Consider the following 27749-nt stretch of genomic DNA (forward strand, 5'->3'; position numbering starts at 1 on the left):
AGAGGCAGCTGAAGGAGAATCGTGCTTCTGATATAAAGACGGAACACGTTGTTAGAAATTGCTGAGGACAGTCTGTGGTCCTGAGAACTGGGGGCTGCTCTAAAACAACCAGCTTTATAGAGAAAGAAAAAACAGTGCTAAAAGAGAGTGGATCATTTCAATATAGAGACTGTCTGAAGGTGAACATATTTGTCTTTCTAAAAGTTGCACACAAAATATGCATTAATTTATTTATAAATCGTTTCTACTTTGGCATCCAGTACAAAAAGTGAAATAAAAATAATCTTTAAAAAATGTATTTAGGAATTTTAGGAATCTTTTAGAAAAAAAAATCTTGTGAAGTAAGACACACAGAGTAGTGAATTTCAACACGTATATATTTTACTTGCAAGGAAGGAAAAACATACACAGTGAACGTCTATGCAATTACTCATTGGGGCAATCCCGCCAGTTGTATTTATACACTTAACAACTTTATGCCAAGATTCAGCTGTGTGCAGGCAGGAGAAGGAGCCAAACGCAGACACGAGGGATAAACTCAAAATGCCACAGCTTTATTGGCAGACATTGGGAAAGCATACACAACTACAATGAAACTAAAATGGGAAAAAGCTAAACTGATACTGAAGGAGACACACAGGGTTATGTAGATCATTTTAGACCTTTTAGATTGCTTGCTCACATTGCTTTTTAGTAACAGGAAGCTATTTGAATACAAGAGAAAACAAAGCAGGTTAAATAAATGTTTGTATTTATTTATTTGAATCCTTAAAGGACAATAGGTCCGGTCAAATATTAAACATTTACAATATAACTATGCAATATATTATATTAACAACAAGGCACTAAATCAAGCAGGCAGTGTTTATGTTTGCTTATAGCTTAAATGTCCCTCAAATCCTTACTAAATTCCTTACCATTCTTAAATTCCCATACCTATCCTTACCATTTCCACAACTATTTTACATGAATCACATTCAAAGAAACAGAAATTCATGGAATTTTTAGTGGGTCCTTCTAACATATTTGTATTCTTGATATTGGCACTAAGTGTTTATCATTCATTAGAATTAACAATCACAGTACATCATGGACTTTACTGCAAGTATTCAGTTGTATGGTTCAAGGACGTGCAAACAGTTGTCACTTATATTTTAGTTCAGTGCAAGAAACAAAGTTACATTTAGATTTTGTTCAAATTTAGATTTGAGCAACAACATTGTGCACCAGCTTGCTGTGTTACAGTATTGATTATTGTCAAGTTGTGTGAATCACTACAATGTGAATCCCCGTAAAACTGAAGTGAAAAGCTACGTTGTCTTTTGTTTTCTTTACTTAAAGTACCTAAATTCTGTCTGTGATACGACATCTTGGGATGTGTTAAACAACAGAGCAACATGGTTTGGCTGGACACAGGCACAACACATCATGTGAAGTATTGTATACTACTGATAAATGGACAGGTTCTTCTATATAACACTTTTCTACCCTACCTGAGCACTCAAAGCGCTTTATATAGCGTCCCTCATTCACACATTCATACAACGACTTCTTCCTGTGTTTAAGTTCGAGCTAACATTCACACTGTGATGGGTGAATCAGAGAGCGATTTGGGGTTAGTATATTAGGTTGCAATGCAACCATAATAAATATGGTAACAAATTACTTTGTAAAATAATGTTAACCAGTGTAATGTAATTTGTAATTAATTACTTTTTTGAGTGATAAAGCCAACACTGTGAGTAAATATGTGGGGAAAAAAGAACTTCAAAGACGAGAGTAACAGATCCACACTGACCACGTATACATCAGCCAGTGGTGACTAGTCATGAACATTTGGAAATAATGAAATGGAGTGACTGAAGAACAGAGTCATGATTGAAATCAATGAAAACATTAACTTTGTTAAAGTAGTAGGTCTTCCCAGCAATCAGTTTAGGGGAGCTGCAGCGATCATCTCTTTCCAGGATGTAAGGCAAAGGCAGAGCTTTCACTTTGGCCTCCATCCCATGGACCTTCAGCACACTCCTGAACACAATGCTCTGCAGCGACACACTTTCCACAGTCCCAATGTGCACTAAACAATGAGACACACAAGTACTTTACATATACTTGTAAACAGCATTTGTTCTGATATTTAAAAAAAAATCTAAATAACAGATGATATCTTACTTTCTTTGCAAAGATCGATTTTGTTCAGATTATCCACAGATAGAAGTCTGGATCCTAAAAAAAAAGAACATTGTAGGTGCATTATTGGTTAAATACAGAATCTGGGCTGAGGCATTGAGATAATATGACATACACTGAAGATAAACTTTGTGAGAGAACAGCTCATCAGACACAACAGACCATTAATCATCTTTCTCTGATCCTGTCCTGGTTCATGGATTCTTCTCAGCCCCCCAGCACAGCATGACCACAGGGTGGTGTTATAGTAAAGGTGACCACAGCATCTGAACCCTGTCTTGGCAGAGTAGAGCACCTCTTTGTCCTCATTTGAGCAGCAAATGTCCTGGTTTTTGAAAAGATATATAGCATTTTATGTTAAATAAAAGCATGATTGATTGGACTCATTGAACACTGTGTTAGTTCAGGCAAGCCATAAAGTCAACTTCAGCCTGTAATGTTGATACAGAGCTGGTATCAGGCACATTTTTGGAGATTAATAGAAAATATTACTTTGACTAAAGTCAGTCTGACTGTCAAATATACAGTAAATACCTCCAGCAAACAGTTTCAAGATAGAGAGATGAAGCATTTGAAAGGAAGTGATTAGAATGGTTCATCAACCCTGATAATTATTGCTGGTTCAGATTAGAATGGCTTCTTTTGCTAATAATCTCTACCGAATTGTTGTGAATCTAGCTTTTGCAGAAGGAATCATAAAATGTACACAGAAGATGATTAATCTGCTTTAAAAAAGCCTCTAAATGTTTATGAAAAGTTTTTAACAGTTGGCCAAGTAGCTCCAGTGATGAGTCACTTGTTACATCATGCTGTTTTCATTCACTTTATGCTGACTGTGCTTAAGTTAAATATATTTTTGATTTGTAGTTCAGTTATGCAGAGTTATGCAGTTAGAGAGAGAGTTGCGGTTTCCTGTTTACCCCTCAGGCCCATATCAGTTTCTCTACTTTACCAGTGTTATTCATGTTGCTTCAAAATTACAGACAGGACTCTGAGATAGTTAAAAAGCTCAAGAAATCTAACTTTTCAACAGTTGTTTATTTTTTCCATTTTCATATTGGTCAAATCATGGTTTATGCGTCATTTTGATATGACACCAAGAGGCAGAAGGCACCAGTCAGAAAGAGGCGCTTTAACAATGATAGGCCACTGTAAACAAGACACACAGTGTGAAAAGTTATGGGACAGGGAGGCCAACTTAGCTGTGTTAAATCTAATGACATAATACAGTGGAATACACGAATAAGATGAACAAACAACAGATTTTCATCATCATTACTAATTCTACCTGTGGCTTTTGCAGAATGGATCCGCAGCACTGCGCATCCCCTCCATGCTTGTCTAATGATGTCAGATTGTACAGTGTTCCTGCACAGCACTTCATCTGTGGGTCTTTAATGTTGTAGGCTTTGACCCCACAGCAGTGAATGTTTTCTGATTTCAGATGTCTGGTTGGAAAACAGCGGGACACATTAATATCAAATAAGGACAAAAATAAATAATTATGTCTGTAAGAGGCTGAGTTAGATGAGTCTGTAAGGAGGCAACAGATGAAATGGAGGAAACACACTTTGAGGCTGGAATTCTTGCATGCAGTTCATTTACAAAAAAATGTGATTACCAGGTTAGTGGAATGAACAACCAATGAAGAAACTTGTGCCAACAAACTTAAGATTTAAAAAAAAAAAAAAAAACTATGGAAAACTATAAATCAACTACATGAAACTCTAAAAGGCTTACCTGGTAAGATCCCAATCCCCCCTACTATAAAGGGGCTTGGAACTTATCATTGCCTGTTTGGCAGTCTGGATCTCCAAAGTGGATTGCATTATGGAACAGAGTAAACCTGTTTACTGTTTTCCTGTTTGAGGTTTACTCTGTAAACCTCAAACATCCCAGATAAGTTGAATTGTCAATACTGACAATTTAACTTTGCAATAAATAGTTTTGAATGCATAGGCCCCCTGCACAATTATGTTATAGTATGAAGATGATGACTTGGGAAATGCTAACATTACCAGAAATATGTATTTTATCTAACCTACTTACCACTTGAAACAAACTAATAAAGAAGTGGTTCACAGCAGCATTAGTGTCACATTCACTGAGACAACTCTATTCTTTCGGCTAGATATAAAACAATAGAAATTGCCATCTTAGTGTTTTGTGGGCCATACTCAGTCTTAGTCCTCAAGAGGCATGGGTTATCCTGTGACAGAGTCTTTATGTATAGTGTTGGATGTCATTCTGGAAGCTAACTTCTTCATTTAACAGTCTTTACACAAGCTGTGCACTGAAAGCAGAACATCAGAGCTCCACTTTAAGCTCTCAGTCATTGTCTACATAGAATGCATTTATACCAAATGCACTTTGACAGCTACTGCAACTGGAAACAGACTCAAGAGCAGCCAAAAAGTCAACCAGTTCAACTCCAACAGACATAACCATAAAAGTGAATCCTGAGTAAAAATACCTGGTGAGTTGGGCAATAATCTATATATTAAATTCAAATGTGTCACTTCAAATTGCAAAATACTTAATGATGCAATAGCTAAATACTTTAGCTCTAAGATGAGTCATGACCACACAGAAACAAGACACGGAACACAATGAGACACCACACAGACTGAAAGAAATGTATTTTAAGAGTCCTGGGAACCAAACGAAGGCAGGGAAAAGTTTGTTACGCAACTGTCTGTGTGTCTTAGAAACCATATGAAATCATCAGCTATGAAAAATGTTTCATTCTACTTCTCTTCTCTCTCTCTCTCACTCAGAAGACAATACATTAAACTAGTTTCCATGCTCCCAGCTGCTCTGACTGACTAAATTCAAAACAGGAGCCATTAGATACTAATCAGATAAAACAAAAGAAGAAATCCCTTTTCAGTGGATTTTATCAGCAATGTAAAGCAATATGTCTGTGAAGGTTCTCAGTCATCCAGGCCATCATAGTCAAAGGAGCTTGCAAAGAAAAGCGTCTGGACTTCTTTAAGTTACTTGAAGATGTTTCACCTCTCATCCGAGAAGCTTCTTCAGTTCTAAGGTCAAATGGTGGAGAGTCCCAGATATAAACCTAGTGGGAGTTTCCCCACACAGAGGGACAAAAGGACCCCCCGATGATCCTCTAATCGCCTGAGCCAAGGTGTGAAACTGGGTGTGGGTCCCAATCAGCCAGATTTTCGGGTGAGTTCATTGTGAAACCTGGCCCCACCTTATCATGCGAATTCCTGAGGTCAGATGGCCCAGGATGTGAGTGGGCGTTAAGGCGTCTGGGAAGGGATCTCAAAACTGGATTATAGATGGCAGAGAGTTGGTGTCGTAAACCCCCGCCTCTGTTCAAAGATGGTCGCTCACAGTGGACATAGATGGCTTCTTTCACTCCTCTTTCAAACCATCTGTCCTCTCTGTCCAAAATGTGAACATTGGCATCCTCGAAAGAGTGTCCTTTATCCTTAAGATGCAGATGGACTGCTGAGTCTTGTCCTGTGGAGGTGGCTCTTCTATGTTGTGCCATGCGCTTGTGAAGTGGCTGTTTGGTCGCTCCAATGTAGAGGTCTGAGCATTCCTCGCTGCACTGTACAGCATACACCACATTGTTAAGTCTGTGTTTAGGCGTTTTGTCTTTCGGGTGAACCAGTTTTTGTCTGAGCATGTTGCTGGGTCTGAAATAGACCGGGATGTCGTGGTTGGAGAAAACTCTCCTGAGTTTCTCTGATACACCAGCTACATAGGGGATGAAAATGTTGTTGCGTCTGTCTTTCTTATCCTCCCTCGCTGGTGTCTGATCTTCTTTTCTGTGCCTCTTTGCTGACTTTAAGAACGCCCATTTAGGATAGCCACACGTTTTGAGTGCTTCCTTTACATGTGTGTGTTCCTTCTTTTTTCCTTCAGGCTTAGAGGGAACATGTTCTGCCTGGTGGTGTAGGGTCCTAATTACTCCAAGTTTGTGTTCCAGAGGGTGATGGGAGTCGAACAGGAGGTACTGGTCCGTGTGTGTGGGCTTCCGGTAAACTTCGATGTTGAGGTTGCCATTCTCTTCAATGTGCGCTGTGCACATTGAAGAGAATTGACAGCGTCTTCATTAATCCCATGCAAACGTACACCTATCTGGAACAACCCTGACATATTACAAAACAATAATATGATAAACTTTTCAGATTGGAGTGGTAAAGGAATCAAATATTTAGAACATATACTAGAAGGAACAGAATTTATTTCATTTGACAGACTAGTTACACAATATGGGATCAACAAGAAAAGATTTTTAGAATATCAACAAATTAAATCCATAGTAAAAAAGAAATTTAAACCGGGTCAAGTTGAACTACAAACACCACCAAGTGTGGTTCAATTTCTTACTCTTAAAACCCCCAAATTACTATCCAAAATATACAGAATGCTTTCTAAAACAGATGAATCAATATCACTTCCTATTGCAAAATGGGAAGCGGATTTATCAGTTAGCTTAGACCTAAACTTCTGGTCTCAGATTTGCTTAAAAACCTTTCATCTAGGGAAAAGGGTAACACCACCTGGGTCTGGGTGCAGTTCCCCCCCTCCAGGGGCAAGGGTACCTAGACCCGGGGTTTAGAGTACGCTTGGGGAGTGTGATCGTGTGTACAGCGTCTCTTTATGTCTGTCTCCACGTTGGTTGAGTGTGGAGTAAGTGTATATGAGAGCATGAGGGTGGGAATGGATGTTTGTAAATGTGTGTGCCTGTATTTCTGTGTCTATATGTCAGGTCGGGTGTCAGGCGTCACCTCTCTGGGGACATCTTAGGCCCTCCAAGGTATGGAGGCCTATCTCCCCCTACCACCACTTCCCCTGCCAGTGGCGGACTCCCTCAGACATCGGTGCGTTGGTGGTTCTTTGTGTCCGGGGATGGGCGTCCAGGTACACACCGGCTCACTCCTTGGCGGCCTGGAGCCTGGGGCTTGCTCGGGCCACTTCGGAGGTGGGGTGCCCCCGGCCTCTCGGCCTGGGGCTCGGTCACTCAGGCACGGCTGGCTGCCGGCGGAGCTCACGGGCGCGTCACTGCAACTCCCCCTGGCTTCTGCTCCGCGGCTGCTGAGTGAGCCCTCATCTGGGACTCTCCTCAGCTCTTTCTGGGACAGTGGCGCGGCTGCCCCTCTGTTGGTCTTCCTTGGTCTCTTGTGTTCTGGGGGCCTCTGGATGTCTGGAGTTTTGATCTCCTCCATACCTGCTTCATGCCCTGGAGGACGGGGCTGTGGCCCCCCCACACCCTCTAGCAGATCATTACATGAAGGAACCTTTTAAAAAACAAAAAACAAACGCGTCCATGCTCACAGGTGTACACACGGGTGATCACACCCACAAACTACACCCTTTTTGGCTCCTACCTCAAAGCACACTGTGTTCTGTTGATCTTATGTGCTGCACAATAATGTTTAATATTTAGTATTTACTGTCATATTCCCATATATCATTGTGATGTTGTTTATTCTATCACTCTTGTTCTCTTCTGCTTGTTTTCTTTTTTCTTTCTCAGCAGGTGACCCAGGTGATTGATATATGCATTTTTTTTTCTTTTTTTCTTCTTTTTTTTCTTTTTCTGCTCATTCTGTTGGTTTTTGGTTTTTGCCCTTCTCCCCCGTCCCTCTTCTCAGCTGTTTCTCTTTCCCTCTTTCTTCTCCCCTTCTTTCCCCCAGTCAAGTCTGTCCCGTATTCAGTAAGTGAAAATAAAATAAACAATAAAAGGTGAATCAAATGGACCATTATGGCAAGGCTGGGATGGTCAATTTGGTAAAGTAAATCCGTTGGGCATCTTTCTTTGCCTTTAGACAACAATTCTGATGGCAAAAGAGCCAAACGGGACAGGCAAAAAAAAAAAAAAAAAAAAAAAAAATGTGCACAGCGCAGTCCAGGAAAGGCAAACAGTTATCCTTTGTGTCTTCCCTGGTGAACTTGATGTTTTTATCCACAGCGTTAATGTGCGCAGTGAAGGATTCCACTTCTTGTGTCTTGATTTTGACCCAGGTGTCGTCTACATATCTGTACCAGTGGCTGGGTACTCTTCCTTTGAAAGAGCCAAGAGCCTTCCTTTCCACTTCCTCCATGTAAAGGTTGGCTACAATAGGTGACACGGGGGAGCCCATAGCACAGCCATGTTTTTGTCTGTAAAAGCCTTCGTTGTATTTGAAATATGTAGTGGTGAGGCAGAGGTCTAACAGTGTGCAAATCTGATCGGGTGTGAAGTTGGTCCTGTCCTCCAAGGAGCTGTCTTCTTGTAGTCGTTTTCTGACAGTCTCCACGGCCTCCGTGGTGGGTATGCAAGTGAAGAGAGAGACTACATCAAAGGACACCATGGTTTCATCTGGATCCAGGGTAAGTTTCTGGACCTTGTCGGTGAAGTCGGTGGAGTTCTTGATGTGGTGTGGGGTGTTCCCCACGAGAGGAGCAAGGATGGTAGCAAGGTGTTTAGCAATGTTATAAGTGGCTGAGTTTATGCTACTGACTATGGGTCTGAGTGGGACAGCTTCCTTGTGGATTTTAGGAAGTCCGTAAATGCAGGGTATGGCATCCCCTGGGTAAAGGCGGTGATATGTAAGGCGGTCAATAATTCACATGTTCACATTTTGGACAGAGAGGACAGATGGTTTGAAAGAGGAGTGAAAGAAGCCATCTATGTCCACTGTGAGCGACCATCTTTGAACAGAGGCGGTGGTTTACGACACCAACTCTCTGCCATCTATAATCCAGTTTTGAGATCCCTTCCCAGACGCCTTAACGCCCACTCACATCCTGGGCCATCTGATCTCAGGAATTCGCATGATAAGGTGGGGCCAGGTTTCACAATGAACTCACCCGAAACTCTGGCTGATTGTTACCCACACCCAGTTTCACACCTTGGCTCAGGCGATTAGAGGATCATCAGGGGGTCCTTTTGTCCCTCTGTGGGGGGAAACTCCCACTAGGTTTATATCTGGGACTCTCCACCATTTGACCTTAGAACTGAAGAAGCTTCTCGGATGAGAGGTGAAACATCTTCAAGTAACTTAAAGATGTCCAGACGCTTTTCTTTGCAAGCTCCTTTGACCCCAATGTAAAGCAAGTAAACAGAACACATGCACACAATCACCTGTGTCCATTGCAGCAGATCTCAGTATGAGGCTGGTAAATTTCTATCCCACAGCAGTGTTGTCCTGGGCTGCCGTGAAACTGAGAACAACACATGGTCCCTTTAGCCGGGTTGTAAGGAATACCCATCTCTGAACATTCCTCTCCATCATCTCTGCCCTCGTACAAGCTCTTATTACAACACAGAACTCCACGTTGTGCCGAGCCATACGGCGTCTCTCCACAGCACTTGAAGAATCAGATATAATACAGTAAACTGTGCAAGCAGACACAACCAGACTCTCTAGTTTACACATTCAAAGCTAAACAGAGAAATGCATGAGTTATGAAGAAAAAACAGATGAAAAATGCAAATTAAGAACATAAAACACTTGCGAAAATTCTGCATTACATACATGTAACATCCATGCATTATGTTTCTACAGTCTTTTAGCCTTACCAGACTTTTGATCCTTTTGCATTGGCAGTAATGAATACGGACTATCATGGTCCCCGTGTCTGCCCGGCCGGCCCCGCAAGGTTACATGTGTTTTTGTTTACTCTCTCTTTCTCTTGCCCTGCTGCATGGGCGGAGCTCTCTGCGGGCTCCCGCCCTTGGTCCACACACCTATTGCCCATCAGGCTGCCATTATGTGTTTGCCATTTAAAGCCAGGACGCAGACAGTCTCATCACTGGATGATTGTGCAAGACACGTTAGTGAGACTCTAGCCTCAGTGAACTTTTGTGTGTAAATCTGTGATTTTGCTTAACCAATCTCTCTTATGAATAGTTTTCCCGGACCCATAAACTACCCGCTGTGTGGACGTGTGTGAAGAAGAGAGCGTGTGTGAGAGAGCTTCCCCTTCCCGGATTTTCCCCCTGGACCCTAGGAACCCCGCATTTCCTCCACTGTAAATATTCTGCACCTGGTGATTGTGTAAAAACAAAAACTCTGTTTTTGGGACTGAACTCTGCTCTGCGCTTGAGTTCCCATCATTGCTTGTGACACGGACGGTGTTAAGGGAATTTTACACGTAGAAAACAGAGATAGAATCCAGCCTCTGGCACTGTGTGAAAGCAGTGGCCTGGACCTCTGAATTCTGTTGTCAAAGAGTAGCACTCTTGCCAACTTTCTACATTGTAAAGCTATATGATTGAATTTAATAATAAAAGGTATGTATGCTTTCAAACATTTTTCTGCTTCAGTAAAACAGTGCTTTAGATTTTCAACTTTCAGTGGAAATGGTGGTTTGATCATTTTTCCCTGTAGGGGCTGGGGAGCAATTAGTACATTACCTGATCGATCCAAGGCTTCCACGGAGATACACGTCCATCGCAGCAGACCTGAGTATGTGGGTTATACACTGTAGCTGTGGCCTTCCTTTGACCTAAACAGGGTGGTTTAGAGAATAGAAAGAGGAGAAAGGAGATATAGCGAGCAAGTTTTAACTCATTCACTCTTTGAAGTCAGAGCTTATGTGTTTTCACATCCTTTGAACAGTCCTGAATTTCAAGTGATGTAAAAACATTGTTACACTTTTTGATTTCCGCTAACAATGAACGAGTTCAGACAGACACCCAGAATTCTTCTGATTTCCCCCCTCTTATTTCTTGCATAGTCATGATCTCATCATCTCTTAATTTACCATTAGACCCGTGACCTGTCAAGAGCTGGAATAAGCTCAAGAATGTGTATAATAACTGATAACTATATGAGCAATTTCTTCTTCCTGTTGTTGCTACAATAACATATTAATGTTTCATGACTATCAATGCAAGTTCCTACAAGAATGATCATGACAAAATCACATTATTGTGATCTCATAGTTTGTTAACTTGGACCAAAAAAAAAAAAAAAAGGCTAGAAATCCTAGAGCATGGCTCAGCTGATTGTAGAAGGGGGGTGGATGAATATGTCAAACACAGGTAGGAAGGTAAAATCCTTCTTTTTATGTTTTGCTGCTACTGCTTCTTTGGGTATCATGTCGGTTTGCATTCTCAATACTACATTCCACTAAATCCACTAAAGGTTCTTTAAAACAATCTTCTTTCTTTTGTTTTAACTGTTTACCTCTAGAGGTATTTTCCAAAATTATAAGTACCACAGAAACAAATGACGCGTTCAAGTAATTCTTTGTTTTTTTACAATGATACACATAAGACAAACATGACAAAGACACAATTGCTCACTCAGCTCTAACTGCCTTGTTGGGGTGAGGTTACTTGTTCAACTTACTCTACTACATACTACATACACCACAGAGTGATGTAATACAGTAGTAACAACCAAAAAAACTACAAAACAAAGGCAAACAAACAAATAGATAGTGACACCTGAGTTGTCGAGTGAGTGAGGCTTGTGGTTACTCTCACAGCAACGATTTTGCTTTGGATTGTAACACGACGACCCACAGAGATGTGTGTTTGGTTCAGTGCTGTGGATGTGTGTAAAACAGGCAACAATCAACACAAAACAGTCCATATCACATTAAATTAAAAAAAAAAAAAAAAGAAAAGAAGTATGGAAACAATTTGTTTTATAATGTAGGCTGCACAACTTATATTCAAATTTTATGCACATTTCAGTGCAGTAATGGATTTAATGATTTTCTAGAAGTTTGGTTGGTTTCTAATCCTTGACCTCCAATCATGCTATAGTTATATTTTTTTGGGAGTCAGTGGAAATGGAAAGGATCTCCTAAGTGTCCTAAGCATTATTTTTAATCTTTCAGGTTATTGTAAAGACATACATTCTGATCGAAATAAACAAACAAAAAATGTATTCCCAAACCTAACCAAATATTTTAGTGTCTAAACTTAACCATCATGTATAAGTGAAAGTAATCAGGGAGCAAAAACAAAGCGAAACAATGTGGAAAACAGAAAACTTCTTAACTTTCTTAACTCCAAAAAACCTGAACTTAATTTTTTTGACCGTTTGAGAATATAAAGAAAATTAAATGAATAGTCAAAACAATCCTTTGCTACTTTGTAAAATAGTCATACTTTGTGTTATGTCTGTAAGTTACCTGCATGATTGTACATCTTTCAGTGGAGTGTTTCATTCACACTAAAGCTTGCTCAAAAGGGCTTGCTGAGTTTCTATCTGTATAAGGTTCTTAACTATGTAAAGTGCACTGACGGTATATAAAGTGGAACTATATTGATTGATTAAAACTTTTTATTTTGAACATGTTGAAAAAAGTACAACAACATAGAATTAAAAGAGACAAATAAACAAAACAAAAGAAAAGAAAAACGAGGAACCACAACCAAACGTTTTCATTAACTTACCATTTGGGTTGGAGCTTGAATATCTGAAAAATAAAATAAAAGATTTAACACACACACACACACACACACACACACACACACACACACACACACACACACACACAGAGAGAGAGAGAGAGAGTCTTGTTTTCATATCTTCGTGGGGTATCTCGTTGACATAATGCTTTCCCTAGCCGCTTACCCTACTCATCAAAAATAAACGCCTAATCATAACCCTTAGTCTAAACTTAACCATAACCTAATTGTAACCCTGACACTAATTGTACCCCCTCCCCCCCCCCCCCACACACACACACACACACACACACACACACAAACAGATTTCTGTTTAATAATTAATTTTAAAAAATAGGATTTTATTCCTGATTTGCCTCCTTGTCCCTTTTTTCAAACTTGACATTTTTATTGTTACTTCCAGAGGTCCCCTGGACTTCCCAAGAAACACAACACCTACCTTCTGTTTCATACCTGTGGATATAAAGCACAAAGAGTTTTCATTAACCAAAACAAACAAACAAAAACCCCTATAAAACCCCTATAAAAGTACTATACTTAATTTGAGAATCACAGTGTGGTATGATAAGTGTTTAGGTTTTTATTTTGTTAAAAATAAATGACAAGTTCTGATATTAAAATATAGTTGACTCACAGCAAGACAAATTCGTCAACTGTACTTCAGCACTATGATTCTTATAACAGCAGCACTCAGTTTTGACGTTGAACTGGCCATGATGACAGCACACATGATCTCTGGACTTCCTTGTCAGGATCTTTTTATCATTATTTGGACCACAACACAACTTATTTTCCATATTGTAAATCTCTGTGGAATCTCTGTTTTTAAGATTAAATATGTTAATCTCAGTAAATGATCAGCTCTTTAAACTAAATGCTCGGTTTACATGTTTTTCATAAATGATATCCATTAAAGACTGCTTTTTCATTCAGGATTATAAGGTCTTATCAGCTCTACTCACCTTCACCACAACTTCCATTCTTTGGTGATGGTTTGTTGAAGTTGGTATTTCCACTTGAAAGGCCTGTAGAGGGAAAGACAAAGTCAACATACAGGCTTCACTCACAGTAATTAGCATAAGCTTCCTTTAACCATCCAAAGGAAAATGGAAAAGGGAAAATTTGCTGCAAGCAAACTAATCGAAAGCTCTTTTTTTTTCTTTTTTAGCAAATGTAACCATACATACAGTTTGACATACCTAAAGACTGATATGTAAAGTTGGACTCAAACTACAAAAAAATGTCATGAAATCCATTCAGCAAAGTATGACATGCTATTATGTACTGAGCTGACCTGGAGTGAAATTCCTGACACAGCAGGATGAATCCTTCGATTGTATCTCCAACTTCTCCTCATTTGAACAGCAGCACTGAGTCTCAGTGTCATACTGGCTGTGACCGCAGCACTCATGGTGACGGGAATTCCTCACCAGAATTGTCTTATTATCAGCTGGACCACAACACAACTGTTTGTCCTTATCAAAAACATCTGTGGAAAAGATCATTGTCATTTTTAAAATTTTTACTTCAAATATAACTCAACTGAGAAGCTGCTCCAGTATCCTCAAAATGTTTGAATGGAGTACATTTCACAGAATTGTAAAATTGTTCTACTGAAAAAACAATAATGTTTCTGTGTTTAATTAATAACATTTCACTGACAGCAATGATTTGTAATGAAGATGTAATTTAGTCTTCTTTTCCAACTGTGTGTCTGCTCACCTTTACCACAGCATTCAGCCATTGGTCCAGGTTTTGATATGATGGTTGATTGACAACATATTTCATTGACTGGGTTGTAGGCCTTCAGGTCACAGCACTTGGACGCCTTCTCACTCAGACCCTGAGTAATACTAGCTGTAAAAACAAGATAACTTATTGTAAACAACAGAAAATTTGTTATGGCGAGTGGTTTATGGTAATGAAATCACTGCAAGGAAGTTCAGAAGTTTAAAGAAGCAAACAGTTGAATCTAAAAGTATCTGTCTGTGAAGGTTCTCAGTCAGATAGGTCATCGTAGTCTGAGGAGCTTGGAAAGAAAAGTGTCTGGACTTCTTTGAGTTGCTTGAAGACGTTTCACCTCTCATCCAAGAAGCTTCTTCAGTTCTAAGGGTCAAATGGTGGAGAGTCCCAGATTTAAACCCAGTGGGAGTTTCCCCCCAAAGAGGGACAAAGGACCCCCTGATGATCCTCTACCTAATCATATGAGCCAAGGTGTGAAAGCGGGTGTTGGTCACAATCAGCAAAGATGCACAGAAAAGAAGATCAGACACCAGCGAGGGAGGATAAGAAAGACAGACGCAACAACATTGTCATCCCCTATGTAGCTGGTGTATCTGAGAAACTCAGGAGAGTTTTCTCCAAGCACGACATCCCAGTGTACTTCAGACCCAGCAACACACTCAGATAGAAACTGGTTCACCCGAAAGACAAAACTCCTAAACACAAACGTAACAATGTGGTGTATGCTGTACAGTGCAGCGAGGAATGCCCAGCCACTTCACAAGCGCATGGCACAACATAGAAGAGCCACCTCCACAGGACAAGACTCAGCAGTCCATCTGCATCTTAAGGACAAAGGTCACTCTTTCGAGGATGCTAACGTTCACATTTTGGACAGAGAGGACAGATGGTTTGAAAGAGGATTGAAAGAAGCCATTTGCGTCCACTATGAGCGACCATCTTTGAACAGAGGCGGTGGTTTACGACACCAACTTTCTGCCATCTTTAATCCAGTTTTGAGTTCCCTTCCCAGACGCCTTAACGCCCACTCACATCCTGGGCCATCTGACCTCAAGAAATCACATGATAGGATGGGGCCAGGTTTCACAATGAGCTCACCCGAAACCCTGGCTGATTGTGACCCACACCCATTTTCACACCTTGGCTCATGTGATTAGGTAGAGGATCATCAGGGGTCCTTTTGTCCCTCTGTCCAGACGCTTTTTCTTTCCAAGCTCCTTAGTCTAAACGTATCCCGGTCAAAACTTACATTAACTACTGATTTTATCTACTGTTCTGATTTTATCTGTTTTGATTTTATATACTGTTTTGTTTGTTTGTTTGTTTGTTTGTTTGTTTGTTTGTTTGTTTGTTTGTTTGTTTGTTTGTTTGTTTGTTTGTTTGTTTGTTTGTTTGTTAAGTGGGTTTAGAGCTCTGGGTAGCTCCCCAACTGGGTCTAGACTGGGTCTAGAGAGTATTTTAAATTCAGGGAATTTAAAATAGAAAGTAGCTCGTCCACAGAAGGACTGGTAGCTCCCCTTACGATAAGGGTTCAGATCGCGCGAACAGGTGTGAAATGTGTGTGTTTAGTTAGTTTGTTTGTTTGCTTGTTTTAATCAATTTTAAATCATGCTTTTTATTTGTTTTTGTTTCTAATGTCTCTGTAAAGCACTTTGAATCACCTTGTTGTTGAATTGTGCTATACAAATAAATTTGCCTTGCCTTGCCTTGCCCGGTAGGTTTTTCTTATATTTGAGCTTAAAATCTCTTGCTTGGAATAAATTATGGGCTGGATGAAAACTGTGACGATAAATTTTTAATCTTTTGTTGTATTTCTTCATGTACTACAACCATTATAAGAAAGAAATGGAAGAATGCAAGAATGACTTAACGAAAAACTAAAATAAACTTCTTCTGCCGAACCCTAACCCCGTAAATAAATTGAAACATCTAACACTAAGCGCTAGCAGATGGATCGATCAATGATGAATATTTTTTTGGCAGACTCTTAAAATTTAGATGTGGTTGTCTTCTATATTTGGATTGTAATGAACCGCTGATCTGTACCATAAGTCATCCTTGCAGGGGTTGTCGGAACTGTATGCGCAGTCACACGAAGGACAGATGTGCTCAGAGGCATGCCCCGTAACGCGTATAGAGCAGTCTGTCGCGGCAGGAATAAGTTGTACAAAGTCCATGTAAGTTACGATAATACTTTGATAAGTATGATAAGTGTGTTTCTAATGTAAGGTATGTTGCTGCGTTTGTATTGTGAGCTATCTGAAAACCTTTTTATTCTGTATTTACGTTACTTACATCCATGTGCTATTTTTTAGCTAGACATGTGTGTCATGCAAGCTAGCAGCACCCCATGAGAAATGGGCCGAAGTGTTTAAGTGTTTACCGGAGTTTTGCACCCTTGGCAAGCGGACTGAGGTATGTGATGAGAGATGATCTGTTGTTATATTTTATTTAACTGAACTGTGTAATCCCTTGATGCTGTTTGAAGTAACCCCTTTTGTTTTATTTAATCTGTGACTGTATATCTCAGAATTACTTGTTTGAACTTGCCTGAATTAACTTAAGCTCATTGTTGTTATTGCTCATTGTTATAGTTCAAAAGGTACTGTACGGGTATCAATTTTTTCTTATTTTATAGTTTTCACGGTGCTCAACGTCCAGAGAATGAGCCGTGTGTGGTGAGGAAATAAATGGCTGCACCCGTTAGAGACTCTTCTGTCGTTCTTGATGCCAAGGGCTGCTACAGTGAAAACTCATCGCTGCCTTGCAGCCATCTACACTCATCTTATTCTTTCGTCGAACTGTGAGTAAAGGAGTGTATCGCATCATCCAGAGACTGCTGGATCAGTAAAGGACTCAAAATAAGGACATTATAAATACAATGTCATGCACACCTTCATCTTGTAAGCTGTGTGAGCAAATGATCTTCAACATGGCAGTCTAAAGTAATGCAAGAAAGAAAGACCTCTTCTGTATTTAACACAGTAGCATGTAAAGTTGTGATGCTGAATATCCCACATTTCTTACATCAGAATGTCTAAGACTGAATCTGGGCTTTATGCTATCAGTTGTACTTCTGTAAAAACTTAAGTGGCAAATTGTCTGATTTGAGGGCATCATCAGTATTATTTGGGTTTTGTTGCCAGTCTGTGAGGTTAAAGGTGTAAATATCTAAGTTGAGTGTTCATAAGTTTGAAACCACCACTCAACCCATTTGAGTTCAGATATATACACTTAAAAGGGCAGGTGCAACAAGCCAAAAATAAAATTAATAATAATGTTGTCCACTGTTGAAGAAATAGACAAATCTACAGAGGCACAAGAGGCCAGGTCCAGCTCCAGAGAGCGAAGACTAACAGAAAAGGGGCAGGAGATGCATGAACAGGAAGCCAAGAAAAATGAAAGGTCATTTAGCAAGGCATATGAGTCCTGGAAGGAGTTAGCAAGAGGAGTTAGAACAAAGCTGAAAGGTTTCTGCTCAAACGAAGACCTTGTTAGAACACAAACGGACATTAAGGCTAAAGAAGCATTAATGCATGAACTGTATGAGCCTATCCGACGTAATCATACTTCTACTCCAGATGTTGTCAAGAAAATGGATGCGTGTGTTGCCCTAACAACAGAAATTTGTGATCTCATTGGTAAACGACTAGAAGATATAGATAAGACTTTTAATAACAGGCTCGAGAAGGAGCGTGTAAGGATGATATTAAGTAAGGAGGAGTATGGATCTGTTTTTGGGAAAACTGAAACAGAAACAGTTATTTCAGAGCATTCAAAGGGCTCAGATTCATACTCTGGAGCCACATCTACGACTTCTAGCAAACGTGTGGATGCCGAAGCTGACCTTGCAGCTAAACTAGAACAGGCGAAGGCAATGCAACGAATACATGAACAGCAAGCCAAGTTGAGTAGCTTAGAGCATGAGTGGAAAATCAAGGAAGCACAAATGATTGCAGAAATGACAGCAAAGCTAGAGGAAGAGAGAACTAAACTGCAACAGCTACAGGCAGAAAATGAGGTAAAAGTAGCAGCAGCCAGAGTGAGAGCTTACAACAACTACGATGGATTGGAAAGCCTTAGGTATGAAGCAGATGACAAATCACAACTTGATAGTCAAATCATTGAATCTCAGAATCCATTGAATCCACAGGCTGAATCATTTCGACCTCAGTGTGTACCACCTGAGATTTTGCAAAAGCAACAGGAGGTCAGCTTAACACAGGAGCTTGCAAGCTTGTTCGTCTCCAACCGTCTGCCTGCACCTGAACCCACAGTGTTCACTGGTAACCCTTTAAAGTTTATAGACTGGAAGATATCCTTTATGGCATTGATTGGCCACAAACCCCTCCCCGCAGGCGAAAAAATTTTGTACTTGAAAAGTTGTCTTGCAGGTGAGGCACGGAAGGCGGTCGAAGGATTCTTCTATCGAAACTCAGAAGATGCATATCAGGGTGCCTGGGAGATTCTTCAGGAGAGGTATGGAAGTTCATTTGTCGTCCAAAAGGCTTTCAGGGATAAACTGATGAAATGGCCAAAAATAGCTCCCAATGACCCAGTAGCCCTCAGAGAGTTTTCAGATTTCCTTCAAAGTTGTGCCGAGGCCATCCCTCATGTTAAAGGGCTGGCAATTCTAAATGATTGTGAAGAAAATCATAAACTTCTCAAAAAACTACCCGAATGGCTGGTACGCAGATGGGGTCGCGTTGTTGTGGATGAACTAGACAGATGTCAAGAGTATCCACCATTTGCTCATTTCACCAAATGTCTACAAAGGGAAGCTAGAATAGCCTGCAACCCCATTGCTTCTCCCTTCTTATTAACCACTAAAGTAACAGATGAAAGGCTTCCTAAGAGAACCAAGGCACTCAGCACCAATGCTCAAGCTAAGCACTCTGCAGGTAAACCAGGGACCTTAATTTCAAAGCCAAGACCACCATGCTTCGTCTGCAACGATGAAACACACGGTGTCGCCAAGTGCCCAACCTTTGCCACAAGGCTTCCTGATGAAAAGAGAGCTTTCATTCGTGAAAACCGTCTTTGCTTCGGCTGTTTAAGAAAGGGTCACACTAGTAAAGAATGCAAAAGAAGGCACACATGCACTATATGTGGTCGAAATCATCCACAAAAGGTATGGGCTTATCTTTACATGCCTGTCTTCACGTGCTGTTCATATCGAGATGCTAGAAGATCTATCAACAGATGCATTCATCAATGCCCTTAGATGCTTCATCAGCCTCAGAGGAGCTGTTTGCCAACTCCGCTGTGACCAAGGCACAAACTTTGTAGGAGCCAGAAATGAGTTCAGAGAGGCTCTCAAACAATGTGACATGCAGGCACTGGAGGCTTTCCTGGCAAACAAACAGTGTGAGTTTGTTTTCAATGCTCCTTCTGCAAGTCATGCTGGTGGCATCTGGGAACGCCAAATTAGAACCATTCGTAATGTGCTAAATGCCACTACTGCTCAGTGTGCAGGAAGACTAGACGATGCCTCTCTTAGAACTTTGTTTTATGAGGCCATGGCTATTGTAAATAGCCGCCCCTTGACTGTGGGCAGTATCTGTGACCCAAAGGCACCTGAACCTCTTACTCCGAACCATCTTATACTGATGAAGTCCAAAGTTGCTCTACCACCACCTGGGAAATTTGTGAGAGAAGACTTGTATGCAGCGAAGAGGTGGCGTAGAGTACAATACTTAACTGAGCAGTTCTGGGGTAGGTGGAAAAGAGAATACCTCATGAATGTCTCCACAAGACAGAAGTGGCACAAAACCCGCCGTAATCTAAAAGTGAATGACATTGTTATCATCAAGGAAGATATGTTACCAAGGTGTCAGTGGCAACTGGGGCGTATCGTTGAAACTATCGAAGGCGATGATGGTTTAGTCCGTCGGGTCAAAGTTCAAGTAGGAGTCCAAAGTCAGACCAAGAAACAGGACCGTGCTTTCAAGCCCCCCATCATCGAGCGGCCTATTCAAAAACTGGTGGTTCTTGTTGAAAGAGAATAATAACAACCATGTTATTATCTGAGAGGAACTGACATAAACAATGTAACAGTCCAGGTGGCACCTGCTCTATGATGTTTGTACACCTGTATATTGGTTGAAGTGGTCTCATTTTGTTGTTGTTCAAATCATGTATGATTAGCTAGTTTGTAAATCATAGCATGATTGGTCGGAGTGTAATGAACCGCTGATCTGTACCATAAGTCATCCTTGCGGGGGTTGTCGGAACTGTATGCGCAGTCGCACGAAGGACAGATGTGCTCAGAGGCATGCCCCGTAACGCGTATAGAGCAGTCTGTCGCGGCAGGAATAAGTTGAACAAAGTCCATGTAAGTTACGATAATACTTTGATAAGTATGATAAGTGTGTTTCTAATGTAAGGTATGTTGCTGCGTTTGTATTGTGAGCTATCTGAAAACCTTTTTATTCTGTATTTACGTTACTTACATCCATGTGCTATTTTTTAGCTAGACATGTGTGTCATGCAAGCTAGCAGCACCCCATGAGAAATGGGCCGAAGTGTTTAAGTGTTTACCGGAGTTTTGCACCCTTGGCAAGCGGACTGAGGTATGTGATGAGAGATGATCTGTTGTTATATTTTATTTAACTGAACTGTGTAATCCCTTGATGCTGTTTGAAGTAACCCCTTTTGTTTTATTTAATCTGTGACTGTATATCTCAGAATTACTTGTTTGAACTTGCCTGAATTAACTTAAGCTCATTGTTGTTATTGCTCATTGTTATAGTTCAAAAGGTACTGTACGGGTATCAATTTTTTCTTATTTTATAGTTTTCACGGTGCTCAACGTCCAGAGAATGAGCCGTGTGTGGTGAGGAAATAAATGGCTGCACCCGTTAGAGACTCTTCTGTCGTTCTTGATGCCAAGGGCTGCTACATGGATGTTTCTTGTCTTATAAAGCACAATATATATGCTTCAAGTTGAATCAAAGTCATTGCTGATTGGGTAAGGGGGTTAAACGTAATGTAGCTTTTCAAACCAAAGTAGGAAGTTTATACAATCATCTGCAAGTTTAATTTGTAAAGTATTAATATTAACCTTTTTAATCTCAAGCAGTGCAATTTAACATCTCTGCAAACTGCAGCTACCAAAACAGGAGTTTAAAGAGACCGTTCTGATTCCTGAAGCGTAAATGAAAACAACAAACCAGTAAAACACTGAAGCTGCTTCTTTACATTCAGTCACTCTGGTTCTTTCACATTTACAAAGTCAAATTAACATTGGCTTTTAGTTAGCTAATTCACAAATTCATTACCTGTGATGATCTTTCCATGTTGAACTTTACAACAAGTGGCTGTAGCAGGATTGTAAGGCTCCTTTCCACAACAAAACAGATTTGAACCTGGATGAAGTTTGTTTTCACAGCAAGCAGCCTCCTGGATGTCATACTGTGTTCCATTGCAGTCTTTTCTAAAAAAACACAGATAACAAAACCCAGGATATTATCCCTGTCACTCATTTCTATTCCACATACATAACATTATAACATAAGAGTAGATTTGGTGAAGGTAAACAAGTTTAAATCAAAAGCAATAGACAGTGCAGGTGGTGGAGGTGAAGAAGAGAATGCACGCAGGATATATTGGACAAAGGATAAAGAATGTTAAATATGAAGCTGTCAGGCAAGAGGAAAAGATCCCAGATTAGATTTGTGAATATATTGAAGGAGGAAATGCAGAGGGCTGGTGTGATAGAAGAGGATAGAAGAGATAGGGTGAGATGGAGGAAGATGATCAGTTTTTGCAACTCCTAAAGGGAGCTGTCAAAAAAAGAAAAAGAATCTATAACTGTATGTCAACAGCAGTGCATTTACACTCACTATCTATTTCATTAAGTATACTCGTTCTGCTCCTTTTTAATGCTAATATCCAATCACCTAATTAAAAGGGAGCGACTCAGAGCATTTAGACATGTAGACATGCTCAAGAAAACCTGCTGATAGTTGAAACTGAAGTGACTATGAACATGGAATGGTTGTTGATGCTGGAGAGTCTGTTCTGACTATTTCAGAAACTGAAATCACAACTTGTTACAACCAAGAAACAAGATATGCAGAAAAACATCTCTGAACATAACATGTCAAACCTTTAAGCAGAGCACGCCTGCTCCTCCTGTCAGCTAGGAACAGGAAACTGAAACTAGAATTCAGGACTCACTAAAATTGGAAAACAGAAGACTGACAAAATATTCTGATGAGTCTCAAACCATATCAAACTAGTTTTTTGAACATGACAAGCTCACTGTACTTAAATGACTAGCGCAGTCACCAGTTCTCAATCCAACAGAGCACCTTTGGGATGTGATTGAAAGAGATCTCTTTCAAAGAGATATCTGCAGCAAATGTTTGACGTTATCAAGTCATTATTCACCAAAATCTCTGAAGAATGTTCCCAGCAACTTGCTGAATGTATACCATGAAGGGTTAAGTCAATAATCCAGAAAACAAACTTTACATAAATGTCATAAATTGATTTACATAACATTAAGTGAAATTAGTATTTGATGCCCCACAACCTGCCCATAATTCTAGCTTCTCAGGAAGCCCGAAAATCCTATAAAAAAGGCAGCTTTTTTATAGGATGTGAGCTAGGAAGAGTAGGTGCTTGGTTGCTCAACCATTTGCAGAACTTCAAAGTAATTTGAAATGTGAAATGACCTTTAAATTCTGTATGTATATATGACATGTCTGCTTCATTTTGACAAGTAAATGATCATTTTAGGAAAACTAATCTTCTTTGTTTTTCTTTCCTCCTCTCTGGAGGGATTCTGTCATAGGCCAGTTTGAATTGAGAAGGCGTGGTCTAAGAGTATATAAAGGTGGACTGCTGGATGAGAGGTGGATAGGTTGCCATGTTGGAAGTTGCTGTGTGTGTGTAAAAGATTGGCCAATAAACTAAGGTTGCTCTCTGTTCAGTCAGGTGAGTTTGATGCCTGTGGGTTTCATAACACACATCTCTGCCTGTTTGCAGCAGAGGCGGAGCCAAACATTTGAAACACCCGGGGCTTAGCCATAAAGGGTAGTATGCATGTGGGAATTTTTTTTTTTTTTTTGGGGGGGGGGGGGTAGAAATGAATGAAAAAGATTAATGGGCTCTGTTTTGAGTTTTGTTCAAAAAAGAATGACTTCATATAGGAAAAATATATATCACATATCACGTATCACCTTAAACTAGTTTTTTAATTAAGCAGCAAGGCAGAACAAAGTCGGGGCTGTATCAAGACACGAGGACTAAACCCCAATTCAACCAGACCCAGAACTGATCCGGAATTAAAACAGGACTACAACAGTTCAAAACCAGGACTACTGAGGACTTAACCAAGACAGAACCACAATCAGAACTAGATGATAGTAGCACTAAAAATCATCATAGACCTGCACTACACTTATTTTTTAATTCTACCAAAGTACAATATTTAGATTGAAAAAAGTTTTTATAATTATTTAGCCTTGTTGTGCAAACATTTAGCCTTGTTGTGCAAACATTTAGCCTTGTTGTGCAAACAAGCCTGCAAGCGCATGGCACAACACAGAAGAGCCACCTCCACAGGACAAGACTCAGCAGTCCATCTGCATCTTAAGGATAAAGGACACTCTTTCGAGGATGCCAATGTTCACATTTTGGACAGAGAGGACAGATGGTTTGAAAGAGGAGTGAAAGAAGCCATCTATGTCCACTGTGAGCGACCATCTTTGAACAGAGGCGGTGGTTTACGACACCAACTCTCTGCCATCTATAATCCAGTTTTGAGATCCCTTCCCAGACCCCTTAACGCCCACTCACATCCTGAGCCATCTGACCTCAGGAATTCGCATGATAAGGTGGGGCCAGGTTTCACAATGAACTCACCCGAAACTCTGGCTGATTGTGACCCACACCCAGTTTCACACCTTGGCTCAGGCGATTAGAGGATCATCAGGGGGTCCTTTTGTCCCTCTGTGGGGAGTTACTCCCACTAGGTTTATATCTGGGACTCTCCACCATTTGACCTTAGAACTGAAGAAGCTTCTCGGATGAGAGGTGAAACGTCTTCAAGTAACTTAAAGAAGTCCAGACGCTTTTCTTTGCAAGCTCCTTTGAAACAAGCCTGCACAACTTAATAAATATAGAATTTGAAAAATAACAAACCTAAAAAGAAACACTAGGTACTAGATACATGAGTACCTATGATACGGTGATACTTTTGGTAAACAACCATTTGACTAACATGTGTGTCTCACCTGCTCTTGTTCCATCTCTGTTCCTCTCTCTCCCTCTTTGTGCTGACAATCATCAAATATACAGTTGAAACCAGATATTTACTTACTCTTGAGATAAAAACACTTTTTTAATTGTAACATCAAATCAGACTAAATGTTTATTTTTTTTAGATTGATAAATATAAAAAACATATTTGTTAACTTTAAGAGTAAAGAGAGAAACTATCTGTATTTCTTAATTGCAAATGGCACCAAATTGTATTCATAATTGAGCCACACTTATGGAGCTCCACAGTTCTAGCGGGCGATCGTGGCTCAAGAGTTGGGAGTTTGCCTTGCAATCGGAAGGTTGCCGGTTCGAGCCCTGGCTTGGACAGTTGTGTCCTTGGGCAAGACACTTCACCCGTTGCCTACTGGTGGTGGTCAGAGGGCCCGGTGGCGCCAGTGTCCGGCAGCCTCGCCTCTGTCAGTGCGCCCCAGGGTGGCTGTGGCTACAATGTAGCTTGCCATCACCAGTGTGTGTGAATGGGTGGATGACTGGATATGTAAAGCACTTTGGGGTCCTTAGGGACTAGTAAAGCGCTATATAAATACAGGCCATTTACCATTTCTTTTCCTGGTGTTTTTGTTGACATCTCTTAATTTTCCCATTTCAAAGAAACAGGCTCTGTGTTTTGCCTTATATGCATCCACAGGTGTGCCACCAATTTACTCACATGGACTCTACTAACCTATCAGAAGCTTCTTCAGCTCAGAATGGAATCGTCTGGAGTTTTCTTATTAATTAACAATAAACTTAGTGTATATGTACTCCTAAATTTGATGAAAGTGATAAAAATAGACAGCTCTCTCTCTCTTTATTCTGACATTTAACTAATTCAAAAGATATTTCAATATTTATTTAACCAAAACAAAACAAGTTTACTCTAAATTGATGATGTACAGTAAAAAAATGTTCTTGTGTTTTCCATAAAGTGTATGTAAATATCTGGTTTAAACTGTGAATATACTGCTGTGTATTGAAATTCCTCTTGTTTTGCACAGAAATATACTGAACAACATCCAAAGCATAATATATAAAATACTACCAGAGTTTTTTCTTTGAAAGAAGCCCCTTATGTCCATTCTTGTATATCAGTACATTACTGAAACTGATTTATTAATTATTTGTTGATTCACTCGAAGAGCAAGTAACGTAATATTGGTCAAGTGATCAGTTGGATATCAATCTTTCATGATACACCGTCATATTTACATTATTTGTACAGTACGAATGATTTTCTTTGGTACCTGGTCGAACTTCAGTTCTCCTCTGTCTGCCTGGCTGCGTTTCTCTAACAGCGCACTCGCAGGCAGCAGCTGCCCCGCCCCGCTTAGTGTCTGAGCTCGGATCATACCAATATTAGGGGGGATTTACGCACAGTCATAAATTCCCGATGTGTGCACTATGTGCTTCGAATATTGTGTGAAGTTTTTGTTTTATACAGTGTCAGCCAGGCATCTAACTATGAAAAGATTACACTCCAAAAGACCCTGGGCTTCTGAAAAAACAACCCGTGCTTAAGCCCAGTAAGCCACCCCCCCCCCCCGCTCCGCCCCTGATTCTGATAGTTTCCTATTTCCAGTGTCTTGTGTTTAGATTACTTTAGTTTACTGAAATGTGCTCCAGAGAAATTTTCAGAAATACTTTATGAACCAGTCCTGGTCCAACAGTCACTTTACACCAATGTGATGTGAAATGTATAATTTACTTGTTTGTCTATTTAGTAGTTAAACTTTTAACTTGAACACTATATATTTATTGATGCTGGACTCCCCCCGCCCCCTCACCCCCCTTATTTGTTTATCCTATTCTTCTGAGGAACATCATAATCGTCATGGGTTCCCTGAGCCGCCAGGTCAGTGCTTGACCTAATAATGGTCGAAATACATCACTTTTTGGGGGGGTTGTTTTAACACAACTTTTGAGAAACAATTGAGAAAGAGTCGACTTACCGAGAACAGTGGTTTTTGGAGGCTGCATTTTCTCCAACTGCAGGCTCTGCCAACAGATGCAAAGTCAAAGGTGTGAGTCATGGCATTAACAAGCTAAAACGTGTTAATATGTCAGCAGGTGTTCTAAACGAATATAATACATTCAGCATTGTTCAGACTTTAAAAGGTGAAAAACAAAAACGCCCCCCAGTTCTTCTTTAGAGACGAGTACAGTATCAGTTTACCGCATACACGCATAACTCTCTGCCAAATCAATTACCTTTCACTTTTCTATAACGCCCCTGTAAATTATTATCTTATGACGAAACACAGGCAGCGCATTCCCGACAAAGGTTTGCAAACACAGCTGAAAGTGAAAAACACAAAGCAAAAACCCAACAATAATAATAGTTTGGTACCTGGCTATGGAAACCTTTTCTGTGTACTTTCATGAAATTCTTTCATAAAAAAAGAAAAAAAAAAAAGCCCCCTCTAAGCATCCACTCACCGCTTACTCAGATTTAGTTAAATTAATATTTCAAATAGATTAAATAGGCTTTACACATAAACAAAGAGCATTTATTTTTAAAATAATAATGCTTTAATTTAATGAGTATATGATTTACATTTTAAATTACACATGGTGCTTTGTTTTATCTCCACTTTCTTTAACACAGGCAAGCTCACAACAAACATCAGTGGCCCTTTATTCTGAGCTCATTAAATAAATAAATAAAAATAAAACCTACTTACCATGAGCAGTGCTGAAGTCAATAATTAAACAAACTGAAAGAACAGGCAGATAAGAATTACTGTAAAGTTAAGAAAAATAAATTATTCAAATTATTCAAAATCTATTTCAGTAAAGGTGGGAAATTCACCTACCAAATCCGAGAGTCCAAAACGGAATCATCTGGGAGCCTTTTGGTTATCTGACACTGAGATGCAGAAGAAGAGGCAAACAGCTGCTTAAATACTTTTAAGACCACGCCTCCCTTGTGACTAAAAATAACCCTAATATCATGCCAGGGCATGATGTCAGGGTTGATTAAAAAAAAAAGAAAAGAAAAGGGAAAAAAAAGAACCTCCACTGCAATATTCATTTGTAAAACTTCTGAAAGTGCAGCATGATTGGGGAAAATATGCATTTTTTTTACTCCCGCTCATTTGCTGCGAGTAAGGGCACCCTCCGTTTCTGAGGTGCGCCTGTTGCTTGCTGCACAGAAAGA

The 27749-nt window shown here is 40.1% G+C and overlaps 1 protein-coding gene across 2 annotated transcripts; it reads right to left on the reverse strand.

Moving 5' to 3' along the window:
* Positions 1-533: 533 nt before the first annotated feature.
* Positions 534-27448, reverse strand: LOC112435872 (uncharacterized). 2 transcript variants are annotated; one of them, XM_024804830.2, is made up of 16 exons: positions 27406-27448; positions 27274-27306; positions 26542-26587; positions 21604-21758; positions 14303-14437; positions 13875-14069; positions 13543-13605; positions 13020-13033; positions 12566-12588; positions 11606-11706; positions 10568-10659; positions 9293-9372; positions 3479-3638; positions 2353-2515; positions 2173-2226; positions 534-2077 (listed from the first exon to the last, which is right to left on the reverse strand). In XM_024804830.2, the coding sequence occupies exons 1-16, from the start codon at positions 27431-27433 to the stop codon at positions 1827-1829; spliced, it is 1593 nt and encodes a 530-aa protein (XP_024660598.1). In that variant the 5' UTR covers positions 27434-27448; the 3' UTR covers positions 534-1826. The 2 variants fall into 2 exon arrangements, with proteins under 2 accessions (XP_024660598.1, XP_024660597.1); XM_024804829.2 differs by having other exon boundaries at positions 9293-9519.
* Between the last annotated feature and the right edge of the window lie 301 nt (positions 27449-27749).

This window comes from Maylandia zebra, linkage group LG14 (genome assembly GCF_041146795.1).
Source record: "Maylandia zebra isolate NMK-2024a linkage group LG14, Mzebra_GT3a, whole genome shotgun sequence".
Lineage (NCBI taxonomy): Eukaryota > Metazoa > Chordata > Actinopteri > Cichliformes > Cichlidae > Maylandia > Maylandia zebra.